The sequence below is a fragment of the Choloepus didactylus genome, chromosome 25, assembly GCF_015220235.1.
Source record: "Choloepus didactylus isolate mChoDid1 chromosome 25, mChoDid1.pri, whole genome shotgun sequence".
NCBI classification, from domain to species: Eukaryota; Metazoa; Chordata; class Mammalia; order Pilosa; family Megalonychidae; genus Choloepus; species Choloepus didactylus.
Genome location: NC_051331.1, coordinates 1,550,270 through 1,576,490, shown reverse-complemented (window position 1 = coordinate 1,576,490; position 26,221 = coordinate 1,550,270). Strand labels below are relative to the sequence as shown.

Genomic DNA, 26,221 nt, shown 5'->3' with positions numbered 1-26,221 from the left:
GAATGTGAGGAGAAGTCAGGAGGGGGCTCAGGGAAGGGCACACCAAGCAGAAGGAACAGAATGTTAAAGCCTGAGGCTCAGGGGACCAGGGTACAGGGGTCGTGGGGAGGGAGGCTGGGAGGTGGGCAGGGGCCACGCAGCTCCTCATGGGTGGTCTTTGGGGGAGTCCATTAATCCTGTTGGCAATTTTTTTTGTGCATCCTTGCGGCTCTGGCGGGAGAGAATCTGTCCAGGTCGAGGGTGGGAGATGCAAGAGAACAAAGAGAGGCTTGGGTTGTGTCGGGGCAGGAGAGGTGGTCCCTGGAGCAGCTGTGGGCTGGAACGAAGTGGGCAGATTTGGAAGATATTTATGCAGCAGATGCAGCAGGGGTTTGTGGAACTGGGAAGGGATGAGGGGAGTAGGGGGACCAGTGTGGACATGGGGCTCTGACACCCCACATGCAGCATCTCCTTTAATCCTTGCAACATTGTCAGGGGGAGATATCACGAAGGCCCGTGTCTCATCTCCCAAAAGGGAGGATGCTGGGGACTGAGCACCTCAAGTAAGGAACAGAGGGTGTTGCTTGTTTCCTAGTCACGTAGTAAGACGTGGCAGAGCTGGGGCTTGGACTGGCTGTCTGACTCCCTGGCTCAAGTGCATTCCATTTCTCCAACCTGGGGGTCACAGCTGTGTGGGGAGATGGTCTCCAGGGGAAGGGGCCCTCTTGAAATCTCCTGAGCCTGGGGAGAAGGTTGGGGCTCTAAGTCCCCAACGGACCCCCACATGCCTCTGCATCCTAGCCTGGAGCCACCAGACAGAGGGCCGAGGAGCATGAAGTTGCAAACGCACCTTCTCTACCCCTCGCCCACCTTCCATGCCCTGCCACTGTTCTCGCCAGCCCCCCTTGTCACTCTCCGGGAAATTACTCCCAGGACCAGGGTGCCTGGTGGGTGGGGATGAGCCAGGGAGGAGGGGCAGGGCTGGGATTTGAGGGCCGGAATCATGGAGCCTGGGGCACGATGGGGCATACAGGGTCCCCCATTTCTGCCGAGGGTCTGGGCATGGGTGTGGCTATAAAGGAGTGGGGAGGGGGTCTCAGGTGTGGCTGCGGCTTTCCCTGGGCTTCCGTGAAAGGTGGGTTTGCTTCTTGCCTGCCCACTCCCCCCTGTGGGTAGGGGGAGGTCTTGGAAGCAGAACCAGGGTGTTTATTCAAGGGACCTGGCTTCCCCTCCTCTCCTCTGTCCCCACCCCCAGCTCCTCCGAGCCCCAACCAGAAGCAGCCCCTGTGTGCCCACCCCAGGCCTGGGAGGGCCTTGCCGCCACACTGCCCCGTCCCTCCAGGATCTCTGCTCCGTGTGGGCGGGGGTTCCGGGGCTCCAGGGTCCCCTCACCGGGCACTGAACCGCTGAGCCTGCCTTCCTGGCCACGTGTGCCTATGTCCAGAGCCGGCGACTCTGACTCCAGCCTCCTCCTTGGCGCTGTCACCGGGGAGGGTTGGGGACCCGCCGCTGCTCACCTCTCAGCTTTCAGCACCTCCGTCGGGGGAGCTCCGAGCCCGGCCTCCCCGTCTGCTTCAGCACCAGGAGCGGGCGGACAGCTCCCCGCCGTCCCGCCACCTTCCCTTTCAGCACCAGCGGCAGGGACAGCGCCCTGGGCCGGGGGTCTCCCGCCCCTCCACTCCCTTCCCCTCCATTTCAGCAGCGGCCGGAAGGACAACTTCCGTCCCCCCCACCCCGGGCCGTTGCCTTGACCCCGTTCCATCCGGCACTAGAGGGGACGGCAGCCCGCCCCCGGCCCTGGGGACCCCGGCCCCGGCCACTTCAGAACCCCGCGGGCGGACAGCTCCCTGCCCTCGCCGCCACCCCCCCCGGCCTGGCCCGACCCTCGCTCCTCCTGCGGCGCATGGAGACCCCGCGGGGCGGCGAGGGGGCGCTGAGCGGCGCTCGCAGCCTCCGGGGCGTAGCCAGACCCCGGAGCTCCTGTGGCGGCAGCCCCGGCGCGCCCTCCACGTTCAGCAGCGCTTCCCTCAGACCCGGACAAGCGGGCGGGCGGCGGCGAGCGCGAGGGGAGCCCCCGGCCCGGGATTCGGAGGTCGCAGCGCTCCTGGACCACCCGGCCCTGCGGGCGGTAGGTGGGCGCGCTCGGGGCGCGGGGCTCTGCGGCTGGGGCCGACGCCCGCGGTTTGGAGCCACAGGCGGTTTCCGCGTCTGGACTGCGGCGGGTCTGGCTGGCAGGTCCTAGCAGCGGCGCCCGGGCCCTGAGCGTCCCGTCCACAGCCGGCGGGTCTCCGGGGGCGGCCCTCGCGTCCACCCACGCGGACCTGCGGCTCCGGATGCGCCGCGCCCGGCCGTGAAACGGCCTGTGTGGTTCCACTTGGGTCCGTGGGGGTCGGCTGAGTCTCACCGACCTCTCTGGGACCCCTTGTGTCCCTGAGGTGCCGGTGGCTGCTTGTGGGTGTTGACAGAACCACCGCGGCCCGTCCTGCTCCCCACACACCCCACACCTGCAAGCTGGAGCACAGGGTGTTTCCTGCGTGTAAGAAAGGACAGGCAGGGAAGTGGGGGGCTCCTTACCTCACTGAAATGGTTTGATTTGGGGGGAAGGCTCAGGGTCCAGGACCCCTAGGTCCCCCTTGGGTCCTGACCAAGGGCCCCAGGTTCGAGCTGGGATGGTTTGCACTGGGTGACTCACTTCCCCCTCCGGTTTCCTCCCCGCTGGCCACGGGGACTCCTGGGATCACCGGCTGCGACTCCATCAGCAAACCTGGCCCAAGGCCCCCAGCCTGGGCCGGGAGGTGCTCTGGGGCAGATGGGGTCCCCTAGGCCAGAGGGATTGGAGCTGTCCCCAGGTGACCCTGCAGGCCCCTTGGCATCCCCACAGCTCCCTCCAGCCCCCCCACTCCTGGTGACTCATGATTTTCCATCTTCAGGAGAGAACAAACAAGGATTTGGTTTGGGCCAGCCTGGGGGGTAGTGCAGAGGCAGAAGGGGGCTGTGTGTGCCTGTGAGCAGAGCGTGTGCGTGTGTGTGTGTGTGTGTGTGTCCTCCTGTGCACGTGCTGAGGTGGGGGGCGGGTGCTCAGCCTTGGGAAGGCTGGGGAAGCCGGGGTCCGAGGCCAGGCCCCCGCTGCAACATGCTCTTGAGCAAGTGGCTGTTCCCCCTGGGCCTCCACTTCCTGTCAGGGCAACACAAACAGATCTGCACTTCCTATATTTCGTCGCGACTGTTCTGTGTTGTTCCCCTCCCAGCCCTAGGGATAGGGGTGAGGTTGTCCCCATCCCTAAGCCAACCCCGGCAGGTCTGGACGTCCGCCGGTGGCTGTCTAGATGTACCGCCACTGTCTCTTCATTCCACGAGCACTTATTGAGTGCCTCCTGCATGCCGGCTGATGGGGGGATGGCGGGGAGCTTGGGAAACCTGGCCCTGCCCTGGCAGGATGCATGGCTGGTGGGACAGAAAGATGCAGATAAAAAATAATAATAAATGTGGAACCATCCACATGACAAGGGGATGCTGTGGGAGCATCTACTTGGCTGGTCAGGGAGGACTTCCCGGAGGCAGTGACCCTCCCACTGAGACCTGAAGGAGAAGAGTGTCTGGGCCACGGGGTCGGGGAGCCTGGCCAGTCTGTGGAGTAGCGATGAGGCGCGGGGGACTGCCACAGGGTGAGGCGGGGGGTCGGCAGGTGTCTGGCACACGTGGCCTCTGGGGAGGGGTGGACTTGAATAGGGGGCAATGGGGAGCTGTGAGAGGGTCTGGAGCAGGTGCAGGTGGGAACTGACACACAGTCCCATGTCCAAGTGGGAGCAAGGACTCGGCACCCCCCTCCTCCGCCAGCCAGGACCCTCCGTGGGACTTGGGGCCACTTGTCTCTCCTCCTTGGGCCTCTGTTTACTCACCTGTAAAATGGCCCTTAGCACTCACTTCCTGTGTCGCTGGGGCCACCTGGTGGCAAAGGAGAAAAGTGTCCCCCAGGGAAGGGAGGCTCAAGTGGGGGAACCCTTGGCAGTGGGGTGCTCCCACACAGCGCAGGGACATGGCCCCCGCCCCTTACCCCGTGGGTCCTGGCTTCCTTCCAAAGCACTAATAACACATTACTGTTCATGTAGTTGATAAAATATTTAAAAACTGAACCTACTAATGAAACATTTCTGTTAAAAGTCGGGATAAAATATTGATGTTAGCGGTACGGCCCCTGGGACCCTGGAGGGGGAAAGCCGGATAACTCATTAAGGGGCAAGGGGTGTCTGAGAAAGCCCCTGGCCCTGCTTACTGGCTGCGTGACCCCGCCTCCCTGGGCCTCAGTTTCCCCATCTGCAAAATGGAGATGACGTAACCCCACCTTGTGGAGCTGTCTTGAAAATCAAATGGCTTTTTCTTGGCTCAGCTCCAGGTGCGATGGAGATGCTCAAAGTATCATGTTTGGCCTTGACCTTCCATTTAACACCTGCAATTCCAGGGAAGTGACGGAAGCGCTCTGTGCATCAGTTTCCCCTTGGGGGCAGGGGACCACCGTGAGCCCCTCCCATGGGGCTGGGGAGGTCTCAGGGCTCCTCGGACTCCGGCTCCAGCAGCTGCACCAGGCCAGTCCTGGCGGCCCCGTCCCCTGGGAACTGGCTATAATTAGGCCCAGCAGCTACAGACATATTTTTGTCTTGGGGACAGTGAGAGCTGAGTCCCACCAGGTGTCCACCAGGGTGGGAGGGGGACGAGGAGACGCTCTGTCCTCCCGGCTGCCCCACCCCTCTTAGGGCCTCCGTTTCCTTATCTGTAAAGTGGGGGCGATAATGTTTCCCACCTTAGTGGGACGGGGTCGGAGTCTCCTCCCCACAGTGCCTCAGTTCCCCCGTCGAAGCCCTGGTCACCCCGAGTTGCATCTCAGATACCCCTGGGATTGCCGTTTCCAAGGAGACGGACCCGCAGGGCAAGGCTGGGCCAGGGGCTCTCCCACAGTAGCAGCCTCCTTGGCCTCAGTTTCCCCTACCTGTGACGTGGCCACTGCCACACCTCCCAGTATGCCGTCATCTGAGATTTGGTTTCCTCTGTAAAGCAAGGACCCCAGTGTTCTGAGGGCAGAGAGCCTGACTCAGACCCCCCCAAACCCTGCAGACCCCAAATGCCCCCCTTCCCAGCCGTGGGGCCCTGCAAGGGGAAGCAGGGGAGGGCACTTGGCTGAGCCGCGGGACAGAGGGCCTGGCCGGGTTGGAGACGGATGTTTGTCCAGCAGAGACAGCAGGGAGGTGAAGGAACCCAGAGATGGGTCTGGGGAGTGTCAGCGAGAGGAGCGGGTCGTGTGGGGTGTGGAAGGGGGGGCACGAAGCCCCAAGGCTGTTCCACTCTCTAAGCCTGTTTCCACACCTGGCCTAGAACTAAAGGTTTGGGGTTTCTGGGCATCCCCTTGCAGGCCCTGGACCTCAAGTTCCTCATGTGGATAATGGAGAGGGGGATTGGAAACAGGGTGCCCCTCCTCAACCCCCACTTGCTGGAGCCCAGGGCTGTAAACACCTCCCTCCTCTGACTTCCGCATCCCACTCTTCTCAGCCAAATTTTTGGTCCCACAGGTTGGCTAATGGGGGAAGTGCGGGCGGAGGGAAGTGGGCCGAGATCCGTGTTCCGGTCCCAAGGGGCGGGGCCTCCAAGGAAGGGCAGCGGGCACTCGCGCCCCACCGCCGTGCCTCAATTGCCCCACTTGTTCCGGGTGCGTGTGTGTGTGCGTGTGTGTGTGTCCGGGCCGCGGCCGGCCCCTCCCCGCCAGGCCCCGCCCCCGCGGCCGGCCAGAAAAGCTCCCGCGCACCCTGGCCCCGCGTCCCGCCTCCACGAGGTCTCCGCCATGCAGGGGACCCCCGCGCCCGGCTCCCCCCGCGGCTCCCCCGGGCTCTTCAGGAAGCTCCTGGTGACCCAGGGCAGCCGCGTGCAGCGGCGCTTCACCTTGGCGCATCCGCTCTGGTGAGGGGGCCCTGGAGCCCCTGGGACGCGCGCGCGTGGAGGCGGGAAGGCAGGAGGGGACAGCGGGGCCACCTCCCCGCCTTGGTCTTTAGCTTTCTTTCTGCACCCCGCAACCCCCGCGCCCGGGCTCTCTCGCAGCGGGTGACTCTGCCTCTCTCTCCATCTCTGTCTCTTCGTCTCTCGCCTCTGTCTCCACCCGCCTCCCGACGCGCGCGCCGAGGACCAGCCGCTTGTCCCCCCCCCCCAGCAGGACGGGGCAGGCCAGGCTGCAGTGCATGGCGCCCCCTGACACCCGTCGGACCCTCGGGGCTGGGGGAGCTGTCCTCCCCTCGCCCCCGGCCCCCCACCAGCAACGACGTGGCCCGGGGGCCTCCCGCCGAGCCCTTGTTGTCCCCGGGGCGTGCCAGGCAGGGTGCTCGGGGTGCGAGAGGGCGCGGCGGCGGCTGAGCGGGGAGCCGCGAGCAAGAAGCACCCACTCCGCGTGGTTCCGCGGGGTCGCGTCCTCCGAGGACTCCACGCGCCGCTCGGGTTCGAATCCCCGCACCGCAGGAAGCGCCTGTGCCCTCGGGCGGCGGGGAGGCGAGGCTGGGGTCGGAGGCGGAGCTCGCGGGCGCCGACTGTCGGCTGGCACCGCGCGCTCGGCTTGTGCCGCCTGCGGACCCAGTTTGCAGGCTGCTGGCTCTAGCCTCGGAGAGGAAAGGAGAGGTCGGTCACTTCTCCAGGGTCGGACAGGGACCGAGCTGGGGCGGGGGTCGTGACCGTGGTCCCCGAGGGCCACCCCAGCCCGCTGTCCTCCCCTCTACTCCCCTCCCCAAAGTCGCCTCGGGAGGGTGGGTCTGCAGCAGGCCGGACTCAAACCCAGGTCTGCAGCCCGGGGCCTCCGAGGCCCCTCGTGCCTCGGTTTACCCATCGGGCCGGTGGGCGGCCCCGCCGTTCCCACACCAGGCTGCCTCGCCGCGCGCCGCTCGCGTCATGGAACCGCGGCCTGACCCCGCCGCTCCCGGCTAAGTTTAGAGCAGAAAGAAAAACAGCTCCTTCTGCCCCGAGAGAACCCGTCCCAGCCGCCTTAACCCTCCGCACCCGGACCTCTGACCGCTCCCGGCCTCAGTTTCCCCAGCTGTCCATAGGCGCGCTTTCTCAGAATCCTTTGGGGAGAGACGAGGAAGGGTCTGAGGGTCGCCACCACCAGGTCTCCCCTGCGGAGGGCAGAGTCTGGGGGCATCTGCAGCCGCTAGCCCGCCCTTAAGGATCCTCTGGGCCGGTGGCTGCACCCCTTCCTGGGCAGGGAAGGATTAAGAACCCCGCCCCTCCGGGTGACGTCACGGAGCGGGGGGCGGTAGTCTGGGTGGGAGGCTTTCCGCGGAGTCGCGGAAGCAGCCGGAGCGGCCCGAACATGCCCGAGTTTACCCGAGTGCTGCCGGATTTAGTCGAATATGCCCGACCCCGACCGAGCGCCACCCGGACGTGCTCGTGGCAGCCCGAGTGCAGTCGGACATCCCCGAGCCCGACCGAACTCATCCGGAACAGGTCCCACCCGACGGATCCGACCGAGCTCAGCCACACCCGGGCCGGACTTGGCCGAGCCCGGCCGAATCCTGCCGAATACACCCGATTCCAATCGGAGCCAACCTCGGCGGCCCCGGGCCCCGAGCCTCCGACGGACCTCCGGGTCTGCGCCTGCGCACGCGACCCCCGCCCGTGGGCATCGCGGCGGCGGGGCTGGGGAGGTCCCGGGCCCGGAAGCTGGTGGACCCTGGCCCTTTGCAGAAGCCCCGAGGCCTGGGCGGCCCCTGGCGTCTCCGTGTCCTGCCAACCCCTCCTCCAAAGCCCGTGTCCCTCAGGCAGCCCCTCCCCTTGGTGATCAAGCCCCCCAACACCCGCGTCCCTGGCCAAGCCCCTTCCCACCTTTACTCTGGCTGCAGTTTGGAGGGAGGGACAGGAGGACCTGTCCCTGAGCAGGGGCCGTCGGGGCCTCGCTTCCAGAGGAGGGCACAGCCCGTGCATAGGCCCTGAGGCCGGCAGCGCGTTCGGGAGGGCAGGGAGCCCCTCCAGTCCCCCGGGACTTGCCGTGAGGTCCAGGCCTCAGTTTCCTCCTTTGTAACTGGGGCCTCCAGTCCCGGGACTCTCGACCCTGACCGCACCCCTTCTACCTTCAGCTTTGACCTGGAAAATGGACTCCCGTGCGGAAGGAACCCCCAGGACCTTCCTGGCCGGGTCACCCAGGCTCCTGCCGCGCACAGCCAGAGGCGCGAGTCTTTCCTGTACCGCGTGGACAGCGACTATGAGCTCCCCCCCAAAGCCATGTCCCGGAACTCCTCGGTGGCCAGTGACCTGTGAGTCCGGGGCGGGTGGAATGCCATCTCCTCCTCCTTCCTTCCTTTACTCCTGCATCCAGTCAACCTCCTTCAAGTGGCCATTTGAACAGGGCTTTGAAGTTTGAGTAGGAGTTTGCCAGGCAGATCACTTATTCCGTTGCTCATTCCACAGTGATCCCAGGCGATCCTCTGTGCTCAGCCTTAGGCTGGGGGAGAGCTCCGAGAACCATTAAGGCCAATCGACAGCCATAGAACAGACACTTTGATTTGAGCTTCCTTGTAGCCAAAGTGAAAAGGGAGTTACGATCTGTCCTGGCTCTGCTAAGACCCCTGAGGTCCCTGGGACCCACTTTCGCACTCATGAGACTGGAACTGATAGAGTGATTGGTGGAAGGGGCTGTGGGGGCCCTCAAGGGAGAGTTGAGTGGAGAGGAGCCTGGGGGACCCGGGGTGGAGGGGGTGGCACACAGAGGAAGGGTCCTGAGGGGAGGGCACGCGCATCAGAGGGTATGGTCTGGGTCAAAGCTCCTTGCAACCGACCTCCCTGATCGCCCCTCTCCCCGCAGACACGGAGAAGACATGATTGTGACGCCTTTTGCCCAGGTGTGTGCCGCCGACCCCCCGCCAGCCGCGCCGCCTGAGCCGCCCCCTCCCTCCCGGCGCTGACCGCTCCCTCCCGCCAGGTGCTGGCCAGTCTGCGCACCGTCCGGAGCAACGTCGCGGCCCTCGCCCACCTGCAAGGCCGCGGGGCCGCCAGGTACGCGGAGGGCGGGGCCGGGTCGCGAGGGTGAGGGAGGGGCCTGGAAGACTTGGGGGCGGGGCCAAACAGGTGGGCGAGGGCCACCCCTGAGCACACCGCCCCGCAGGCAGGCGTCTAGCGGGAGCCCCCCATCCGGCAGCCAGCCTCCCCCAACCACAGGTAAGGAGCCTGCCCCCCTCCCCATCTGACCGCCCCAGCCCAAAATAGCCCTTGGGGGTGGAGACCACCGAGCCCCTGTTCCAAAGTGGGGGGCCGAGGCCCAGAGAGGGGCCTGGCCCGGCTGCCCCTGGGGATGTTCTCTAAATCTGGGTCCTGAGCGGCCCCAGTGGGAGGCCCCGGGGTAGGGTCCCCGAGTGGGCACCTGACCGGCTTGGCCCCCAGAGGACACGGCGCAGCAGTTGGCGTTGGAGACTCTGGGCGAGCTGGACTGGTGCCTGGAGCAGCTGGAGGCGCTGCAGACAGGGCACTCGGTGGGGGAGATGGCCTCCAACAAGGTGAGGGGCCCGGCGCCGAGGTGGGGGGTCCCTGCCCACGGTGACCCCTTCATCCCATCCTCACCCCCTTGCTGTCCTCCTGTAGTTCAAGCGGATGCTCAACCGAGAGCTGAGCCACCTGTCTGAAAGTGGCCACTCCGGGAGCCAGGTGTCCGAGTACATCTCCCGGACTTTCCTGGGTGAGCAGAAAGTTGCCATGTTAGAAGGAAGAGAAAGATGGGCTTGGAAGATGGCGTTTCTCTTATAGGCTTTTCAAGGGCTGCTAGGGCCTGACACTGGAAGTGACCTCATTCTGGGACACGGCTGTTCCCAGCTCCATGGGGCAGGGCTGGGCCAGCGGGAAGAACAGAGGCATTGCCCAGGAGAAGGGGACATTAAAGCTAGGGTTTTGAGGCATTAGTAGAAGTTTGCCGAGGAGGAGATGGAGGGAATTAGACATCTAGGACTCTCGCTTGGAGGATGGAAAGGATCCATCCCCAGATATTGGGCTGTTTGGGGTTCTCAGGGGACCATACCCAGCAGAAGGGGCACTCAGACTGGCCACGGCTAGGGGGGAAAGGGGGCTGCACGTCAGACAAGGATGTGGCTCCAGGCTTGCTTTGGTCCAGGTAAAACGGGAATTAGGTTGATCCCAAGGCTTGACGCATTCAAGTCCTGGAGACGAAGTAGGACGACCCCAGCGGGTGAACTGGCTTCTCTGAGACCCCTGCCGCTGCATTACAGACCAGCAGACGGAGGTGGAGCTGCCCAGTGGGACCCCCCCAGAGGCCCCACGGCCCATGTCCCAGATCAGCGGCCTGCGTGGGCTTCCCCACAGTGCCAGCCTCTCCATGGCCACCCTCCCACGCTTCGGGGTCCAGACTGAGCAGGAGGGGCAGCTGGCCAAGGTGGGTCTGAGCCGTGGCTCTGTCCAGATGCCCTCTCTTGGGCCTCGGTTTGTCCACCTGTACATGGGGCAGGTGGGCTCAATGTGGGGTCCAGGGGATTGAGGCTACAGAGTCTGGGGGAGTTGGGGGGCTGGAGTGAAGCTCCAGTCCTTTGCATTTCAGGAGCTGGAAGACACCAACAAGTGGGGGCTTGACGTGTTCAGGGTAGCAGAGCTCAGCGGGAACCGGCCTCTTACTGTCATCATGTTCAGCATCTTGCAGGTACCTCCACTGCCTTTGGCTTCCAATATGACTCCTAAGGTTTTTTTTCACTCATTTCCACTCCATTCATTCTTCAGGGTCCTTCTGACATTTCTCAATGGGATTATTTGAGCAGGGTTTTGAAGGATGAATAGGAGTTTGCTGGCTTAAAATTTTCATTGTCAGCAAGCCTCAGCCCAGGGCCCAGCCCTGAAGAGACCCTGTCTGGAGAGAACAGTTGGACACAGGCACACCTGGCTCTGCAGGGTCAAAGGATGGGGAGAGAGGGAAAGCAGGGAGGGCATCCTGGAGGAGGGGGCTTTTGAGGAACGGATAGGAAGAAGAGTGGGAGCAGCGTGTCCCTGACCTGGGGCCTGTGGTGGACCAGGAGCGGGACCTGCTCAAGACATTCCGGATCCCGGCTGACACGCTCGCCACCTACCTGCTGACACTGGAGGGCCACTACCACGCCGATGTGGCATACCACAACAGCCTGCACGCCGCTGACGTGGCCCAGTCCACGCATGTGCTGCTGGCCACGCCCGCCCTTGAGGTAATGCCCTGCTGGGGGTGGGCGGCCTGTGGGCACGGGCTCTGAGAGCCCAGCCCTCACCCCCCGGGGCCCCGGGCCCACCCAGGCCGTGTTCACAGACCTGGAAGTCCTGGCCGCCATCTTTGCAAGCGCCATCCACGATGTGGACCACCCTGGGGTCTCCAACCAGTTTCTGATCAACACTCGTGAGTCTAATAAGACAAAGACTCAGTCCTTCTTTCAGCCAGCATCTAGTACACACTGCCCCCCATCATGCCTAGACTCCAAGGAGTTCCCCAACTCAGGGTTGTGGAGCTGGACACAGACACCCCCAGTCCCACAAAGTCAGGGCAGGAACAGATGGAGAGAGGGATGGGGTTTTGGAAGGCTTCCTGGAGAAGGGGCATTACAGCTAGGGCTTCAACGCATGCATAGGAGTTTGCTAAGGATTTTCCCCACACCTGCCCTTGAATGGGATGGGCTTGGCGGGTGGATCTTGAGGCTCCCAGCCTTCCCCATAGACTCCGAGCTGGCGCTCATGTACAATGATGCTTCCGTGCTGGAGAACCACCACCTGGCCATGGGCTTCAAGCTACTGCAGGTGGAAAACTGCAACATCTTCCAGAATTTGAGCACCAAGCAGCGGCTGAGTCTGCGCAGGATGGTCATTGACATGGTGAGGTCCCAGTGGTGGGTGGAGCTGGGGGGTGATGTAGCGGGGAGGGGGGAGTGGTTCCTGGGTTGGATCCATGAGGTTTCCAGATAAGTGGGTTTTTAACCTCTGTGCAAAGGACCAGACTTCCCTCCAAATGGCTGAATACCATCCTTGCAGCCACGTGGTAGCCAGAGGGACACTCTGAATAAAGCCCCATCCCTCCCTGCGACCTAGTCCCCCGTCACCCCTTGCTCCCTCCTTCCAGCCACACGCATCTCCTCCCTTCTCCTTCAACACCCCCAGCTCTGCCCTGCCCCAGGACCTTTGCACGGGCCTGCCTCATCCCCCAGGCCCAGTCCCCCTGCCCCTTGCCCTGTCCCACCCTTGAGACACACGGCCGAGCTCACCGACCTCGGGAAGGGACCGTGGACCGAGCCCCTCCCGTGTCCTGGGCCCTGGATTAGCAGCCACATCCGCCCATTTCCCGGATGAGGCCATCGAGGCTCAGGGAGCCCAGGGTCCCAGCCAGGGTGGTATCTGGGGGGGGGTGAGGGTGGGGGGTCCTGGACCCCTCACGCTCTGCTGCCCCCGCCCCAGGTGCTGGCCACGGACATGTCCAAGCACATGACCCTCCTAGCCGACCTGAAGACCATGGTGGAGACCAAGAAAGTGGCGAGCCTCGGTGTCCTGCTGCTGGACAACTACTCCGACCGCATCCAGGTAGGCGCCGGGCACTTAGGTAGTGCCGACTGCATGCCCGAGCAAAGGAGGCCCAGGGGTGGCATGGCTGTTCCTTGGCCACTCCTTGCCCTCCTGGGCCTCAGTTTCCCCCAGATGTCCGTGCTTCCAGCCCCTCCGGGGGCGGCCAGTCCTTTGGGGGGGGAGGGTCCGCCTGGCTGCTCCCTCCTGAGCCTTGGTTTCCCCAGGTGCTGCAGAACCTGGTGCACTGCGCCGACCTCAGCAACCCCACCAAGCCGCTCCCCCTGTACCGCCAGTGGACGGACCGCATCATGGCCGAGTTCTTCCGGCAGGGCGACCGCGAGCGTGCGCGGGGGATGGACATCAGCCCCATGTGCGACAAGCTCACGGCCTCCGTGGAGAAGTCACAGGTCCGCGGGTGTGGCAGGCCTGGGCTGTGGGGAAGCAGGACCTGAGCTCATGGGATTTGGAGAGGTGCGGTTGGGGTGATGTGGGGGACAACAGAAGAGCTCGCCATCTGGGAGACGTGGCTGGGGTCGGGGGAGAGATGCCCAGGGATTGGGGAAGCCCAGAGGGGGCAAGGGAGGCTTCCTAGAGAAGGGGTTATTTGAAGAGGGTTTTGAAGGATGAATAGGAGTTGGGAAATGGCATTCCAGGCAGAGGGAACAGCCCAGCCAAGGAGGGCTGGAGGCTGCACCGGTCCCAGCACCCATCTCTCCCCCGCCCCCCGCAGGTGGGGTTCATCGACTACATCGCACACCCGCTGTGGGAGACGTGGGCTGACCTGGTGCATCCGGATGCCCAGGGCCTACTGGACACGCTGGAGGACAACCGCGAGTGGTACCAGAGCAGGATCTCCCGCAGCCCCGCGGAGCCCAGCAGCCCTGAGCGGGGAGGCCCTGACGGGGTCCAGTTTGGGCTGACCCTGGAGGAGGCCGAGGAGGAAGAGGAGGAGGGCGAAGGGCAGGCAGCATGAGATGGGGAGGCCTCAGAGTTGCCCAACACCAAGCTCCTAGGCCCCGGGACCCCACCCCTGGACAACCAGAGGACTGTGGGCAAGCCCTGTGCGGGCCATGAGGACAACATGATGGCCGAGCCCTCTGACACCTAACGGCCCCTGCAGATGGACTTTCCAGAAAGAAGTCCCAAGAGGCCCCGGCCTCACACTCCCACCCCATCGAGCTTTCAGTTACAGAGAGGTCTCAGAGTCAGATTGGAGGTGCTTGGCTACGGTCCACTCTGACCACAGGCTCAGCTGAGAGATCGCTCTGAGGGGCAGGCTCTTGGGATCCCCCTCCTTGTCCTCCATCCCCGGTGTGGATGGGGGACACCTGCCAGAGGTCCCTTGGCCACTTTCTCTGGCTGTGACTCTTAAGCCACATCTATCACTTGATTGATCCTGTCATTCTTTATCACATATTTATTGAGCACCTATTGTGTGCCTGGCCTGTGCCTGCTTTGTGTCTCTGGGGTAGTGAAGCTGGCAGGAGTGGGGAGGAAAGCCTCTGCTGCTTTTTGTGCGAGTCACGGCCCCTCTGGGCCTCAGTTTCCCCCTCTGACCCCAGTGCTGGGACAGACTCTGCCTGAGGAATGGGCAGCGTGCGTTTTTCTGCAGTTAATTCAAGCCTTCAAGTCTTAACACAGACAGGGACCCCAAATTAGTATTGTGCCCATTTCAGGGTTGGGGAAACCGAGGCACAGAGGGGTCTGGACCGGAGACTCCCGGCCTCCTTGCTGGACGCCTTCTTCCCAGGGGTCCAGGCCTCGTGGAGAGCAGACAGCTTCCTTCCCAGCCACTCACCCCACATTCCTTCCAGCCTTTTAAAAGGTGGAGATTTATGGGATTTTCAGTTTGATTTTTTCTGTCTTCCCCCCACATCCCCTTTACTTATAAAGTATCACATGCTCACTGTAGAGCATTTAGGAAGGATGGAAAAGTGCAAAAATAAAATTCGGCTCTAACCGCAGCCCAGATCACCCCCCTCCAGCTTCTTCTCTAAGTGTTTATATGAACGTTAATTCCTCCCCGATGGGGCTGCTGTCGTGCCCCCGCCTCCCGCACACAAAGCACACATCCCACCTTGGGCCCTTCGCACATGCTGTTCCCTCTGCCTGCAATGCTTTCTGCCCTACATCCTCACCCTCTGACCTTGGCTCAGCATTGCCTCCTCCAGGAAGTCCTCCCTGACCACCGGCCCCATCCAGACCGTGATTCCCGGAGGGCTGGTGTCCCCTGCTGTCCACTCCACCCCCCAAGATGGCCTTTATCTGCTTCCACAGGTCCCTTAGCCTCCCGGTGCTGTAGTCACTTCATGGCAGCTGCAGCAAATGCTCCTCTTCTCCCCATTCCACAGGAGGTTTGCGGGGGGCAGGAGAAGCAGCGCCCTTCTCCCAGTTCCCGTTTCCTCCTCCTGGGGGCCCTTCCTGGGTCTTTGTGACCCCCTAGACCTGGAGGGGAAGCTGGGGGTGGTCCTCGGGGCCCTGGGGATTTTCAGCCCTGGGTGAGGCTCATTTGCCCTCAAATGGGAGGCCCTGTCCCTGCAGCCCTGTCCCCTGTCCCCCTCCCTGGGGCCCTGTCCCCAGCTCTCCCAGGCCTGCTCCTTTCTCCTCCCTCAGTCTCTGCCCCAAGGAGACCCCTTCAGGGAGGCCACCCTCCCCCCGCACCGTTCCTTCTCTCCTCCATCCGCCCTCGCTGGGCTCTTCCCGCGTCCTCAGGCCTCGGAGCCAGGCGCCCATCCTGGCTTTTCGGGGCCCTTGGTCGGCTCAGAGGGTGGATAAAGCAGCACGATCATTTCAGGGAGGAGAAAAGTGGCAAAGGGGGTGACAGCAGGAACCAGCCCGCCCGGGGGAGGTGGCGACTGATCAGACACATGAGGGGGCGAGGGCAGTTCCAGGCAGAGGGCGGGAAGCAGGGGTCAGGGTCCCCAGCTGCGCGGGGGCGTGGGACCCAGCCCCTCTCGCTCCCCAGCTCAGCCAGAGGCTGCAACTCAACATTACAGGCCTTGCTCTACGTTTATCTAAAAATAAAAAACCGTCAGTGCAGAAGGCGCTGAAAATGTCGGGGGCCGACTCCCCCACACCCCCTCAAATCAGTGGGTGTTTGTGAGCACCAACCACGGACCAAGCCCGAAGAGAGAGTGTTTGGGGGCAGGAGAGATGGGGGGCCGGGTGCCCCAAGGCCGGGCGTCCTCCCCTCCACGGGGGCCCCACCCCGAGCTGGGGACCCGGCCCCTTGTCCCCACGGGGAGCATGGGGGACGGGGAATGGGGCTGGATTTGTTTTTACTTTACTTCCATATTTTTCTGAGTTCTCGCCATTCTGCGCAGTGGAGAAGGTGGACAAAAGGTTACCCCCAGAAAAAATAAAGCTGCCAAGTGCAAGGGGGGCGGGGGGCGGTCCCCTCACTTCCAGGGCGTGGGGGGCGGGGGGCAGCCCCAAGCGCGAAGTTATTCTGGGCTCCCCGCGCCTGCGCAGCCGCCAAGCTTTTTATAAACGGGGTGAGCGCCCCTCCCCCAGCCTCGCCTCCTGGGGGGGTGGGGGGTGGAGTCAGGGAGTGGGGGCTGCCTGGGGCCCCGCTCACCCTGTGGGGTCTGGGGATGGGAAGGGATGGGGGGACAGGATCCGGATTGGGGGCTGGGGTCAGTCTCCCCACCGCGCCCCCCTAATTCTGACTTTTTTTTCCCTCAAGATTTTGGGGAACAGACGGCGACAGGTGTGGCCTCCCCAGGATGGAGAGAGGGGTTCTCCTTCAGTTTCTGCTTTTTCACCCAGAAACCAGGAGGGGGAACAGCTGGCCTCAGCCCCTTCCTCTTTATTCTCGGGTCTCCAACCCGAGGACAGAAACGCCGCAGCCGCCTTCGTCTCCTCCCCTTTTTCGGGGTCTTTAACCGCAGGTTTTTGGGGTGTAGGCTCTGGTCCCGCTCCCGCCTTTTCTTCGAATTTTTCTCCCAGTAAGGGCACGAGCAACGGAGGGTCCCCGAATGTCCCTCAGCCCCGTTCTCCTTTTAATCACAGAATTGGGGAGGGGAGGAGCCTCTACCCCCTCTTGGGGGATCTTTTACCCCAGAAACTGGACGGGGTGCCCCTTGACCCCCATATCTTCTTTCGTCCTTTATATTTATTTCGAATCTCATAAATGGGCAGTGGGGCACGGAGCATCTCTTGGGCGCTACACCCTTCTTTCTGAGATAGGGGGCGTTTAACAAGAGGTCACAGCACCCCGGGCGGAGCGGAGGCCGCGGGTGTGTGTGGGGTGGGTTCTTGGCCACTGGTGGGCGCGGGCGGGAAAGGGGCCCGGGCCTTTAACCGCCTGAGAGCCACCATTGGACAGGAGGAGGGAGGCGGCGGGCGATGATTGGGCCGACAGCACGTCGCTCGAGGGTTTAATCCAGTGAGGAGGCGCCGACCTGCCCCGCCTCTCTGATGGGCGGCCCCTTCTCGCCCTCACGCCCCGGAGCCCCGCCCTCGCACGCTATTGGATACGTGCGCTGGGCCCCGCCCCAGCCGCGCGCCTGTCTGCGCTGGAGCCCCGCCCCTCCTGGCCGGGCCTGCGTCAGCGGGCTGCAGCTCCTTGCGTGGCCACGCCCCTGCGGGCGTCACGGCTACATCTGCATGCGAAGCCCCGCCCCTCCGGCTGCAGGACGTCACCGCGGACTGCAGGGGCCGGAGCCGCCGCCGCACAGCCCCGCACAAGCGCTCGGGGGGTCCCGCCGCCGCCGCGCAGCCCCGCACAAGCGCTCGGGGGTCCCGCCGCCGCCGAGACAGTCCCGCCGCCAGGGCCGCCGCTTGGGTGCAGGCGAGGTGAGCTGGCAGGCTGCCCATGGGCCCCGGTGGACCCCCTCGGCGCACCCGCCGTTCCCGCAATGGACGGGCTGGCGGGGGTCGGCCCCGGGTGTGCGGGGCTGGGCGGGCGCAGGTGCGGCGGCCGCGGACTGGGAGAAGGGCGGATCCACCTGCCCGGCTCTCACCATCCACCCCCCACCCCCCCTGCTCTGCGGCGGAGGGGGAGGGGGCCGGGTGCCCTGCGGGAGGCTGTGCGTGCGCGTGCGCGCGGTGTGCACACGCGTGGACGCGCCCGCCCGCGCCGCGGGTCTGAGTGCACCTTGTGCGTGTGTCCCCGTGGGGGTCCGGGCCCAAGTGTGTGCGTGCTGCACGCGTGTCGGGGGGAAACGCGTGGACCGTGCGTGTGCATATGTGCACGGGGATGCATGTCCGTGTGGGGGACGTGTACATGCCTGCGTGGGTGGAGGGCGCGGTGTGCACGGGGAGGGGGTCGCTTTGCACGTTTGTAAGTGCGAGTGGGTGTGCAGACAAGGTCCTGTGCACCCGAGTGGGTTTGCACGCTCGCGTGCATACGCGCGTGGGCAAGTGTGCGTGTGTCCCCGCTACGTGCACGTGAGCGCATTCTACCCCATCATGTTATGCCATTGCCTCGGCTGCAGCGCTCCCTGCCCTGGGTCCGCGTGTGGGGATTATGGGGGCGGGGGGTGTCTGGGCACCGGGAGGTTTTGCGGACGCGCGTCCCCGCTGGGCTGTTCACGCGTGTGCACGTGCGCCCGTGCGGCTGGGTGGGAAGGGCGGTGAGTGCGTGATGGGGCGGCGGCAGGATTTGGGGTGCCGGCCCGGCGCGGGGCGCAGGGAACCCCCGGACTCTCCTTCAAGGTCACGGCTGCTCTCTGCCCCGGGCGCCCCCCCGTGGGTGGCGGGGCTCGCGCCGGGCGAGGGCTGGGGGTGGCCGCGGGAGCCCCCTGACCTGCTGCGCCCCCGCAGATGGCGTCCGCCACCGACGCCCGCTACGGGCAGAAGGAGTCGTCGGACCAGAACTTCGACTACATGTTCAAAATCCTCATCATCGGGAACAGCAGCGTGGGCAAGACGTCCTTCCTGTTCCGCTACGCCGACGATTCCTTCACGCCCGCCTTCGTCAGCACCGTGGGCATTGACTTCAAGGTCAAGACCATCTACCGCCAGGACAAGCGCATCAAGCTGCAGATCTGGGTGGGTGGCGCCCGGCTCGGCCCCTCCCCTCCTGCACCGGCATCCATTAGGCGCCTACTGCAGGCAGTGGGGGGGGTGGCGGGGAGGCTGGGTCCCTGCCCCCCTCGGGGGAGGGGTGGGGGAGCAAGTGCTGGGGACCCCCGCCCAGACCATCGGGAGTTAGCACAGGCTTGAAGTCTCAGCGCCTTCATCTTTCTCATTTTTTAAATGCACTTTTACTGAGATGTGTGCACACACCGTGCAGTCCATCCGGAGTACACAGACAGTGGTTTCCTGTCCGCACATAGTTGTGCATTCATCACCACAATTTTAGAACATTGTCATCACTCCTGAAAAGACCCAAAACATCCCATACCCCTTGTCCCCCATACTGTTGACCTCTGGCATTCGGGTGGTATGTTTGTTACTGTGGATGAAAGAATATTAAGATAATGACTGTTAACTCTAGTTCATAGTTTGCATTAGGTGCATTTTCCCCTGTGCAGCCCTCTGTCATGAACTCCTTGCAATATGTGGTACTCGTGTTCTAGTTCATGAAAGAATTTTTCTATATTTATACAGTTAATCACAGTCTTCGTCCACTCCAAGGTTCACTGTGCTATACGTTCCCTTCCCATGCTTTAATCTCCAGCTTTCCTGCTCGGGACACACGTGACAAAACACCCCCTTTCCACCACACCCAACCTAGTTAAACACTCTGCTCCCCGTTTTGTACCCTCATTCTATCCCCTGGTAACTGAGATTCCAGATTTTATGACTATGCGTTTACATATCGTAATTAGTTTATGTTCATGAGATCATACAATATTTGTCCTTCTGTGTCTGACTTAGTTCACTCAACATAACATCCTTAAGGTTCATCCACGTTGTTGCGTCCTTCAGGACTTCGTTCCTTCTTGCTGTTGAATAATATTCCTTGAATAATATCCATCGTAGGTATATGCCATTTTGTTTAACTGTTCATCAGTTGATGGACACTTGGATTGTTTCCATCTTTTGGCAATCATGAATAATGCCACTATGAACATCTGTGTGCAAACGTCTGTTTGCATCCCTGCTTTCAGCTCTTCTGGGTACATATACCAATAGTGGGATTGCAGGGTTGTAGGGCAAACTCTATACTTAGCTTCCTGAGGAAGGGCCAAGCCATTCTCCACAGCAGCTGCACCATTTTGCATTCCCACCAGCAGTGAATCAGTGTTCCAGTTTCTCCACGGCCTCGCCAGCACTTGCAGTCTCCTGTTGGTTTAATAGTAGCCTTTCTAGTGGGTGTGAAGTGATGTCTCATTGTGGTTTTGATTTGCATTTCCCTAATAGTTAGTGATGTTGAGCATCTTTTCATGTGCTTTTTAGCCGTCTGTATTTTCTCTTTGGAGAAATGTCTTTTCATATCTTTTGCCTGTTTTGTAATTGGGCTGTTTGTACTATTGTCGTTGAGTTGTAGGATTTCTTTATATACACAAGATATCAGTCTCTTATCAGATACATGGTTTCCAAATATTTTCTCCCATTGCGTTTGCTGCCTCTTCACCTTTTTTGGCAAATTCCTACGAGGTACAGAAGGTTTTGATTTTGAGGAGTTCCCATTTACTTATTTTTTCGTTCATTGCTTGTGCTTTGGGTGTAAGGTCTAAGGAGCTACCTCCCTAGGTCTTGAAGATGTTTCCCTACATTATCTTCTAGGAGTTTTATGGTTCTGTCTCTTATATCGAGATCTTTGATCCACTTTGAGTTAATTTTTGTGTAGCTTGTGAGGTAGGGGTCCTCTTTCATTCTTTTGGATACAGATATCCAGCTCTCCCAGCCCCATTTGTTGAAGAGACTGTTCTGTCCCAGTAGAGTGGACTTGGGAGTCTTATGAAAAATCAGTTGGCCAGAGATCTGAGGGTCTATTTCTGAACTCTCAGTTTAATTCCATTGATCAATATATCTATCTTTATGCCAGTACCCTGCTGTTTTGACCACCGTGGCTTTATAATATGCTTTAAAGTCAGGAAGTGTCAGCCCTCCCACTTCGTTCTTCTCTTTCAGGAGTTTTTGGCTATTTGAGGCCCTTTCCCTTCCAAATAAATTTGATAATTGGCTTTTCCCTTTCAGTAATGTAGGCTGTTGGAATTTTGAATGGTATTGCATTGAATCTGTAGCTCAATCTGGATTGAATTGACTTCTTGTTGACGTTTAGCCTTCAATCCATGAACATGGAATATCTTTCCATTTGTTTAGGTCTTCTTTGATTTCTTTTAGCAGTGTTTTGTAGTTTTCTGTGTACAAGTCCTTTACATCCTTGGTTAAGTTTATTCCTTATATTTATTTGATTCTTTTAGTAGCTATTGTGACTGGAATTTTTTTCTTGCTTTCCTCCTCAGGTAGCTCATTACTAGTATATGGAAACACTACTGATTTTTGTGTGTTATCTTGTGTCCTGCCACTTTGCTGAACTCATTTATTAGCTCTAGTAGCTTTGTTGTCTTCTCAGGATTTTCTAAATATAGGATCATGTCATCTGCAAATAATGAAGTTTTGTTTCTTCCTTTATGATTTGGATGCCTTTTATTTATTTTTCTTGTCGAATTGCTCTGGCTAGCACTTCTAGCACAATGTTGAATAGCAGTGGTGACACTGGGCATCCCTGTCTTGTTCCAGATCTTAGAGGGAAAGCTCTCAGCCTCTCACCGTTGAGCACTGTGCTGGCTGTGGGTTTTTCATATGCCCTTTATCATATTCATGAAGTTGTCTTTGATTTCTACCTTTCGAAGTATTTTTATCAAGAAAGGATGTTGGTCTTTGTCAAATACCATTTCTGCATCAGTTGAGAGGATCATGTGGTTTTTCCCCTTCGGTTTATTGATGTGGTGTATCGCATTCATTGATTTTCTTGTGTTCAACCACCCTTGCATACCTGGGATAAATCCCACTTGGTCATGGTGTATAATTCTGTTAATATGCGGTTTGATTAAATTTGCAAGTGTTTTGTTGAGGATTTTTGCCTCTGTATTTATTGGAGAGATTGATCTGTAATTTTCTTTTTTTGCAGTGTCTTTCTCTGGCTTTGGTGTTAGGGTGATGTTGGCCTCACGGAGTGAGTTTGGGAGTGTTCCCTCCTCTTCAGTTTTCTGAAGGAGTCTTGTCAGGATTGGTCTTAATTCTCGTTGGAATGATTGGTGGAATCCCTGGGCCTTTCTTTGCGTGTGTGTGGGTGGGTGGGTGGGGGGTTGATGACGAATTCAATATCTTGTGACTGGTTTGCGAGGTCTTCTGTTTCTTCTCTGGTGAGCATGTTTCTAAGAAGTTGTCCATTCCATCTACATTGTCTAGTTTATTGGCATACAGTTGTTTGTAGTTTCCCCTTATGATCTTTTTTATTTCTTTAGGGTCCGTGGGAATGACCCCTCTCTCATTTCTGATTTTATTTATTTGCATCTTCTCTCTTTTTGTCTTTGTCAGTCTAGCAAAAGGTTTGTCAATTTTACTGATCTCAAAGAACCGACTTTTGATTTTATTGATTCTGTTGTTTTTTGTTGCTGCTGTTGCTCTCCGTTTCATTTATTTCCACTCTAATCTTTGCTATTTCTTTCCTTCTGCTTGCTTTGCATTTAATTTACTGTTCTTTCTCATTTCTCCAGCTGTTCAGACAGGCCTTTGGTTTTAGTGCTTTTTCCTTTTCAATGTAGGCATTTAGGGCTATAAATTTCCTTCCAGCACTGCCTTCGCTACATCACATAAGTTTTGCTATGTTGTGTTCTCGTTTCATTCATCTTGAGATATTTACTGATTTCTCTGCATTTTCTTCTTTGACCCACTGCTTGTTTAAGAGCATGGTACTTAACCTCCACATATTTGTGAAATTTCCAAATCTCCAGTTGTCATTGATTTCGAGCCTCGTTCCGTTGTGGTCAGAGAAGGTGCTTTGTACCATTTCACTCTTTTTGAATTTCTTAAGGCCTGTTTTGTGCCCCAGCACGTGGTCTGTCATGGAGAATGTTCCATGAGCACTTGAGAAACATGTGTATCCTGCTGTCTTGGGGTGCAGTGCTCTGTAGAAGTCTGTTAGGTTTGGTTCATTTATCGTATCATTTAGGGTCCCTGTTTGCTTATTGATCCTCTGTCTAGATGTCCTATGTATTGATGAGAGGGCATTAAGTCTCCCAGTGTTGTAGAGTTGTCTGTGGTTACCTTCAGTTTTGCCCATGGTTACCTCATGTAGTTGGGGAATTTTAGAACACTTTCATTTCTCCAGAAAAGAAATAAAAATCTATTAAAAAACTGAAACGCAGAGCCTCCCATGCCCCTCATCCCCCTATCGCTGACCCCTGGCGCTGGGGAGATACGTTTGTTGCTGTGGATGAAGGACTGTTGAGATGTTGCTGTGAACTGCAGGCTGTAGTTTGCAGCAGGTGCATTTAAACCCCACATAACCGTTCTGTTATCAGCCCCTCACCATAGCTTTGTGCGTTTGCTCTCGTTCCTGGAGATTTTAATGCTTGCACTGTGGAGGCGTTGCCGGGTCCATGGCAGCCGTGGTGCTCTGCGTGTCCAGCAGCAGGAGGCAGCCCCCCGGTTCTGCCCGTCCCCCTCGGGGCGCCCGCCACTGCCCGGCTGAGACTGGGACCCCGTGCCCTCGCGTCCCCTTCATCCCTCAGCCCCTTCATCCCTCCTGACCCAGCCTTGAGGTGTCCTCCCCTGTCCCCCGGGTCCCCCGACGGTTGACCGGGACCGCCTCTGCCTGGTGCCTGCTGCTTTTGGGGGAGACGCGTGCTCCCTCCCTGGGCCTCCTTAGGAAGCCCCTCCTTGCTGCCCTCCCCGGCCTGGGCCCCTGCGGGCTTGGGTCTGGGATCTGCACGTGGGTGGGCGTCTGGCTCGTGCCATGGGAGACCTCATGGTCTGTGTCCCCGAGGGGCCGAGGGTGGCAGAGGGGAGGGCACCAGCCGGGGGTTTCCTCCTCTACTCAGCGCCTGTGGGGTCCTCCCCCAGCGTTCACCCTCCTGCAGGCTCGAGCAAGGCTGATCTGACGGCGCCTCAGCCCCTGCGTCTTCACTGCCTTCCACGCAGCTGCCCAAGGCTGCAGCTGGAGCCCGGACCCCCGGGGCCCCCTGCATCCCCCTCCGTCACCTCCTGGTCCCCAGATGCACAAGCCAGGCTCGCCCTCGGGGCCTCTGCCCGGCTGTGCCCTGCACCCGGGACCTGCTCTCCTCCCTCACCCCATCCTCATCCCCCTCAGACACGGGGACATGTTTTATTCTGAAGTGTTTATCATCTGATTCCTGCACCGGGCTCAGTCCCACCAAGGCCGAGACTTCTGTCTGTCCACAGATCGGCCCGTCCATGTTTGTTGAGTGCACACGACGTGACCTGGTGTGATGTCTGTTCTTGGGGTGGCGTCTGGCCTGCTCTTTCTCACCACTGTGCCCCTCTGGCAAGCCTGTGACACTCTGTGCCTTAAGGGGGCTGGATTGGACCCTCTCAGAGGTGATGTCCACTCCTCGGGGCTAACCTGTGGTTCCTCTGAGACCCTCTGTCTCTTCATCTCCAGGACACAGCAGGTCAAGAGCGGTACCGGACCATCACCACAGCCTACTACCGAGGTGCCATGGGCTTCATCCTCATGTATGACATCACCAACGAGGAGTCCTTCAACGCTGTGCAGGACTGGTGAGCGCCCCCAGGCCCCCAGGCCAGCACACGCAGAACCAGACCGGGAATCCAAACCAGTTGGCCATCTACACTCACAAGTGTGGCACAGGCTCAAAATAATGGGGAAAAAAGGGATTTCAGATGGAAAAATGAAACTGTAAATATAGAAGGGAAAAATATCCAGGGGAAGTGGGGGGGCTGGGCAGAGGCAGCAATGACAGGCACCCAGGTTTGAGAACGCAGCCACTGTGCACCTCTGCCCAGCGGGTATTACGCACCTGAGGAATGTTTCTGAACTTGCCGAGGAGGGAGCAAGGCTTCAACTTGTTTTTTTTTTTTCTTTAAATTCGGTTTTATTGAGATATATTCACATACCATACATTCATCCATGGCGTACAATCAACTGTTCAGGTCCACCTGTTTGTGAGGGGTCGGGGAGGCTAAACGCAGGAGGGATTCCCGGAGCAGCCTGGGGGCAGGCGGGGGTGTGGCAGTGACCTCTGCACAGGCCCAGGCCCAGTTCCCAGGAAGGGTCTGGGGGGGGAGGGGCTGCACCTGTGTGTTCAAGGAATTGGGGGGGGGGGGAAGGGCAGTGGGGCCCCTGAGCTCTAACTTGCCCCATTGCCTCCAGGTCAACCCAAATCAAGACCTACTCATGGGACAACGCCCAGGTGCTGCTGGTGGGGAACAAGTGTGACATGGAGGATGAGCGGGTGGTGTCATCAGAGCGCGGCCGGCAGCTAGCCGACCACCTGGGTGAGCTGGACAAGGGAGACTGTGGCCCCGGGAGGGAGGGCACTTCCAAAAGGCCACCATAGGGCCTGGGCCAGATTTCCAGCACTTTCCAATCTTGCAAACTGGCCTTGATCAAGGGGGCATTTGCTGTGGGTTTTGATGGGTGTGTAGGAGTTTGCTAAGTCCCTCACGGCCCAGCTCAATTCTAGGTGTTGCTGGACCCAAGAGGCCTCCATCTTTGTGGGGTCTGGGCTGAAGGTGTGTGTGGGAGTCAGGATCAGCCTGGGGGCAGGGAAGGCTTCCTGGAGGAGGGGTCACTGGGTCTGGTGCTTGAAGGCGGAGGGACCTTTCAGGCAGAGGAAACAGTTTGGACAAAGGCCCGGAGGAGTTGAGGACCCTGGATATTCTGGCACATAGTTTATGTGGCTGGAAAGGAGCATTGGGTGGCAGAAGCAGAGGAAGGCTGGGGTGGCCAGTGGTGTGGGGGCTTTTCCGACGGTAGCGGGGAGCCATGAGGGGATCTGTGTCGGCGGCCACGGGGGCTGGGTGAGAATGGGGTGGAGGACACAGGGCTGACCCTGCACAGAGCTCCTCCCTAGGCGCTCACCCCTCCTCCCCCTGGCCCAGGGTTTGAGTTCTTCGAGGCAAGCGCCAAGGACAACATCAACGTGAAGCAGACTTTTGAGCGTCTGGTGGATGTCATCTGTGAGAAGATGTCCGAGTCGCTGGCCACGGCCGACCCCGCAGTCACCGGCGCCAAGCAGGGCCCGCAGCTCAGTGACCAGCAGGCGCCCCCCCACCAGGACTGCGCCTGCTGAGGCTGCCTACCCCCCTGCAGCCAGGCGTGGACCCCTGCCCACCACTCCACCCCTCACCCCTATTTATTCTCGTAGCTATTTATTTATTTATCGGAGATGTTCCGGGCCCCAAGCACCCCACGTCCCTGCCTGTCCATGTCCAGCCATGGTGTTGTGGCCCTGTGAACCCCCTTGCCCACCCCCTACCCTGGACCCCTTTTTTAGGTAATTCACCTTCATCAACAAGTTGTCAGTTGTGAGGGGGGCCTGGCACCCTGGAGCAGGCGATGGGGCGGAGGGAGGGTGAGGCTGCGGGCAGGGGCACCCCGGACAGAGCTACGAGCCGCCCCCTCCCCAGGATCTGTCTTGGGGACACTGTCCCCAGCACCCCCCAACCTGCTCTGATGTCAGGAGTGTCAAATGCCTCCCCCAGCCCCCCCCAGGCTCTGTCACTAGACACACAGCACCTAATAAAGTGATGGGCGACGCCCGCGGCCCTGCACGCCCCTGCCTGGCACCCGCCTTGGCATCTTGGGGACCTTCCTCTCCAGAGA

At 60.1% G+C, this 26,221-nt stretch overlaps 4 protein-coding genes across 7 annotated transcripts; 2 read left to right on the top strand and 2 right to left on the bottom strand.

Annotated features, from left to right (window-relative positions):
- Positions 1-411: 411 nt before the first annotated feature.
- LOC119520201 (collagen alpha-1(I) chain-like) lies at positions 412-3,359 on the bottom strand. Its single transcript, XM_037817904.1, has 4 exons — positions 3,270-3,359; positions 2,672-2,798; positions 1,276-2,553; positions 412-720 (listed from the first exon to the last, which is right to left on the bottom strand). The coding sequence occupies exons 1-3, from the start codon at positions 3,357-3,359 to the stop codon at positions 1,748-1,750; spliced, it is 1,023 nt and encodes a 340-aa protein (XP_037673832.1). The 3' UTR covers positions 412-720; positions 1,276-1,747.
- Positions 3,360-5,488: 2,129 nt separating this feature from the next.
- On the bottom strand, positions 5,489-7,202 carry LOC119520295 (atherin-like). Of its 2 annotated transcripts, none has more exons than XM_037818047.1 (2): positions 6,832-7,202; positions 5,489-6,606 (listed from the first exon to the last, which is right to left on the bottom strand). In XM_037818047.1, the coding sequence occupies exons 1-2, from the start codon at positions 6,833-6,835 to the stop codon at positions 6,014-6,016; spliced, it is 597 nt and encodes a 198-aa protein (XP_037673975.1). In that variant the 5' UTR covers positions 6,836-7,202; the 3' UTR covers positions 5,489-6,013. The 2 variants fall into 2 exon arrangements, with proteins under 2 accessions (XP_037673975.1, XP_037673974.1); XM_037818046.1 differs by having other exon boundaries at positions 7,012-7,202.
- PDE4C (phosphodiesterase 4C) lies at positions 5,676-14,474 on the top strand. Of its 2 annotated transcripts, XM_037817986.1 has the most exons (14): positions 5,676-5,925; positions 8,082-8,258; positions 8,844-8,997; positions 9,111-9,159; positions 9,382-9,494; positions 9,580-9,673; positions 10,218-10,381; positions 10,544-10,642; positions 11,010-11,174; positions 11,260-11,359; positions 11,675-11,829; positions 12,406-12,528; positions 12,735-12,917; positions 13,241-14,474. In XM_037817986.1, the coding sequence occupies exons 1-14, from the start codon at positions 5,810-5,812 to the stop codon at positions 13,481-13,483; spliced, it is 1,935 nt and encodes a 644-aa protein (XP_037673914.1). In that variant the 5' UTR covers positions 5,676-5,809; the 3' UTR covers positions 13,484-14,474. The 2 variants fall into 2 exon arrangements, with proteins under 2 accessions (XP_037673914.1, XP_037673913.1); XM_037817985.1 differs by having other exon boundaries at positions 11,260-11,829.
- A 2,673-nt stretch (positions 14,475-17,147) lies between these two features.
- On the top strand, positions 17,148-26,163 carry RAB3A (RAB3A, member RAS oncogene family). Of its 2 annotated transcripts, none has more exons than XM_037818050.1 (5): positions 17,148-17,307; positions 18,277-18,504; positions 24,035-24,153; positions 24,767-24,891; positions 25,498-26,163. In XM_037818050.1, the coding sequence occupies exons 2-5, from the start codon at positions 18,277-18,279 to the stop codon at positions 25,686-25,688; spliced, it is 663 nt and encodes a 220-aa protein (XP_037673978.1). In that variant the 5' UTR covers positions 17,148-17,307; the 3' UTR covers positions 25,689-26,163. The 2 variants fall into 2 exon arrangements, with proteins under 2 accessions (XP_037673978.1, XP_037673979.1); XM_037818051.1 differs by lacking the exon at positions 17,148-17,307 and adding an exon at positions 17,575-17,611.
- The last annotated feature ends 58 nt before the right edge of the window (positions 26,164-26,221 follow it).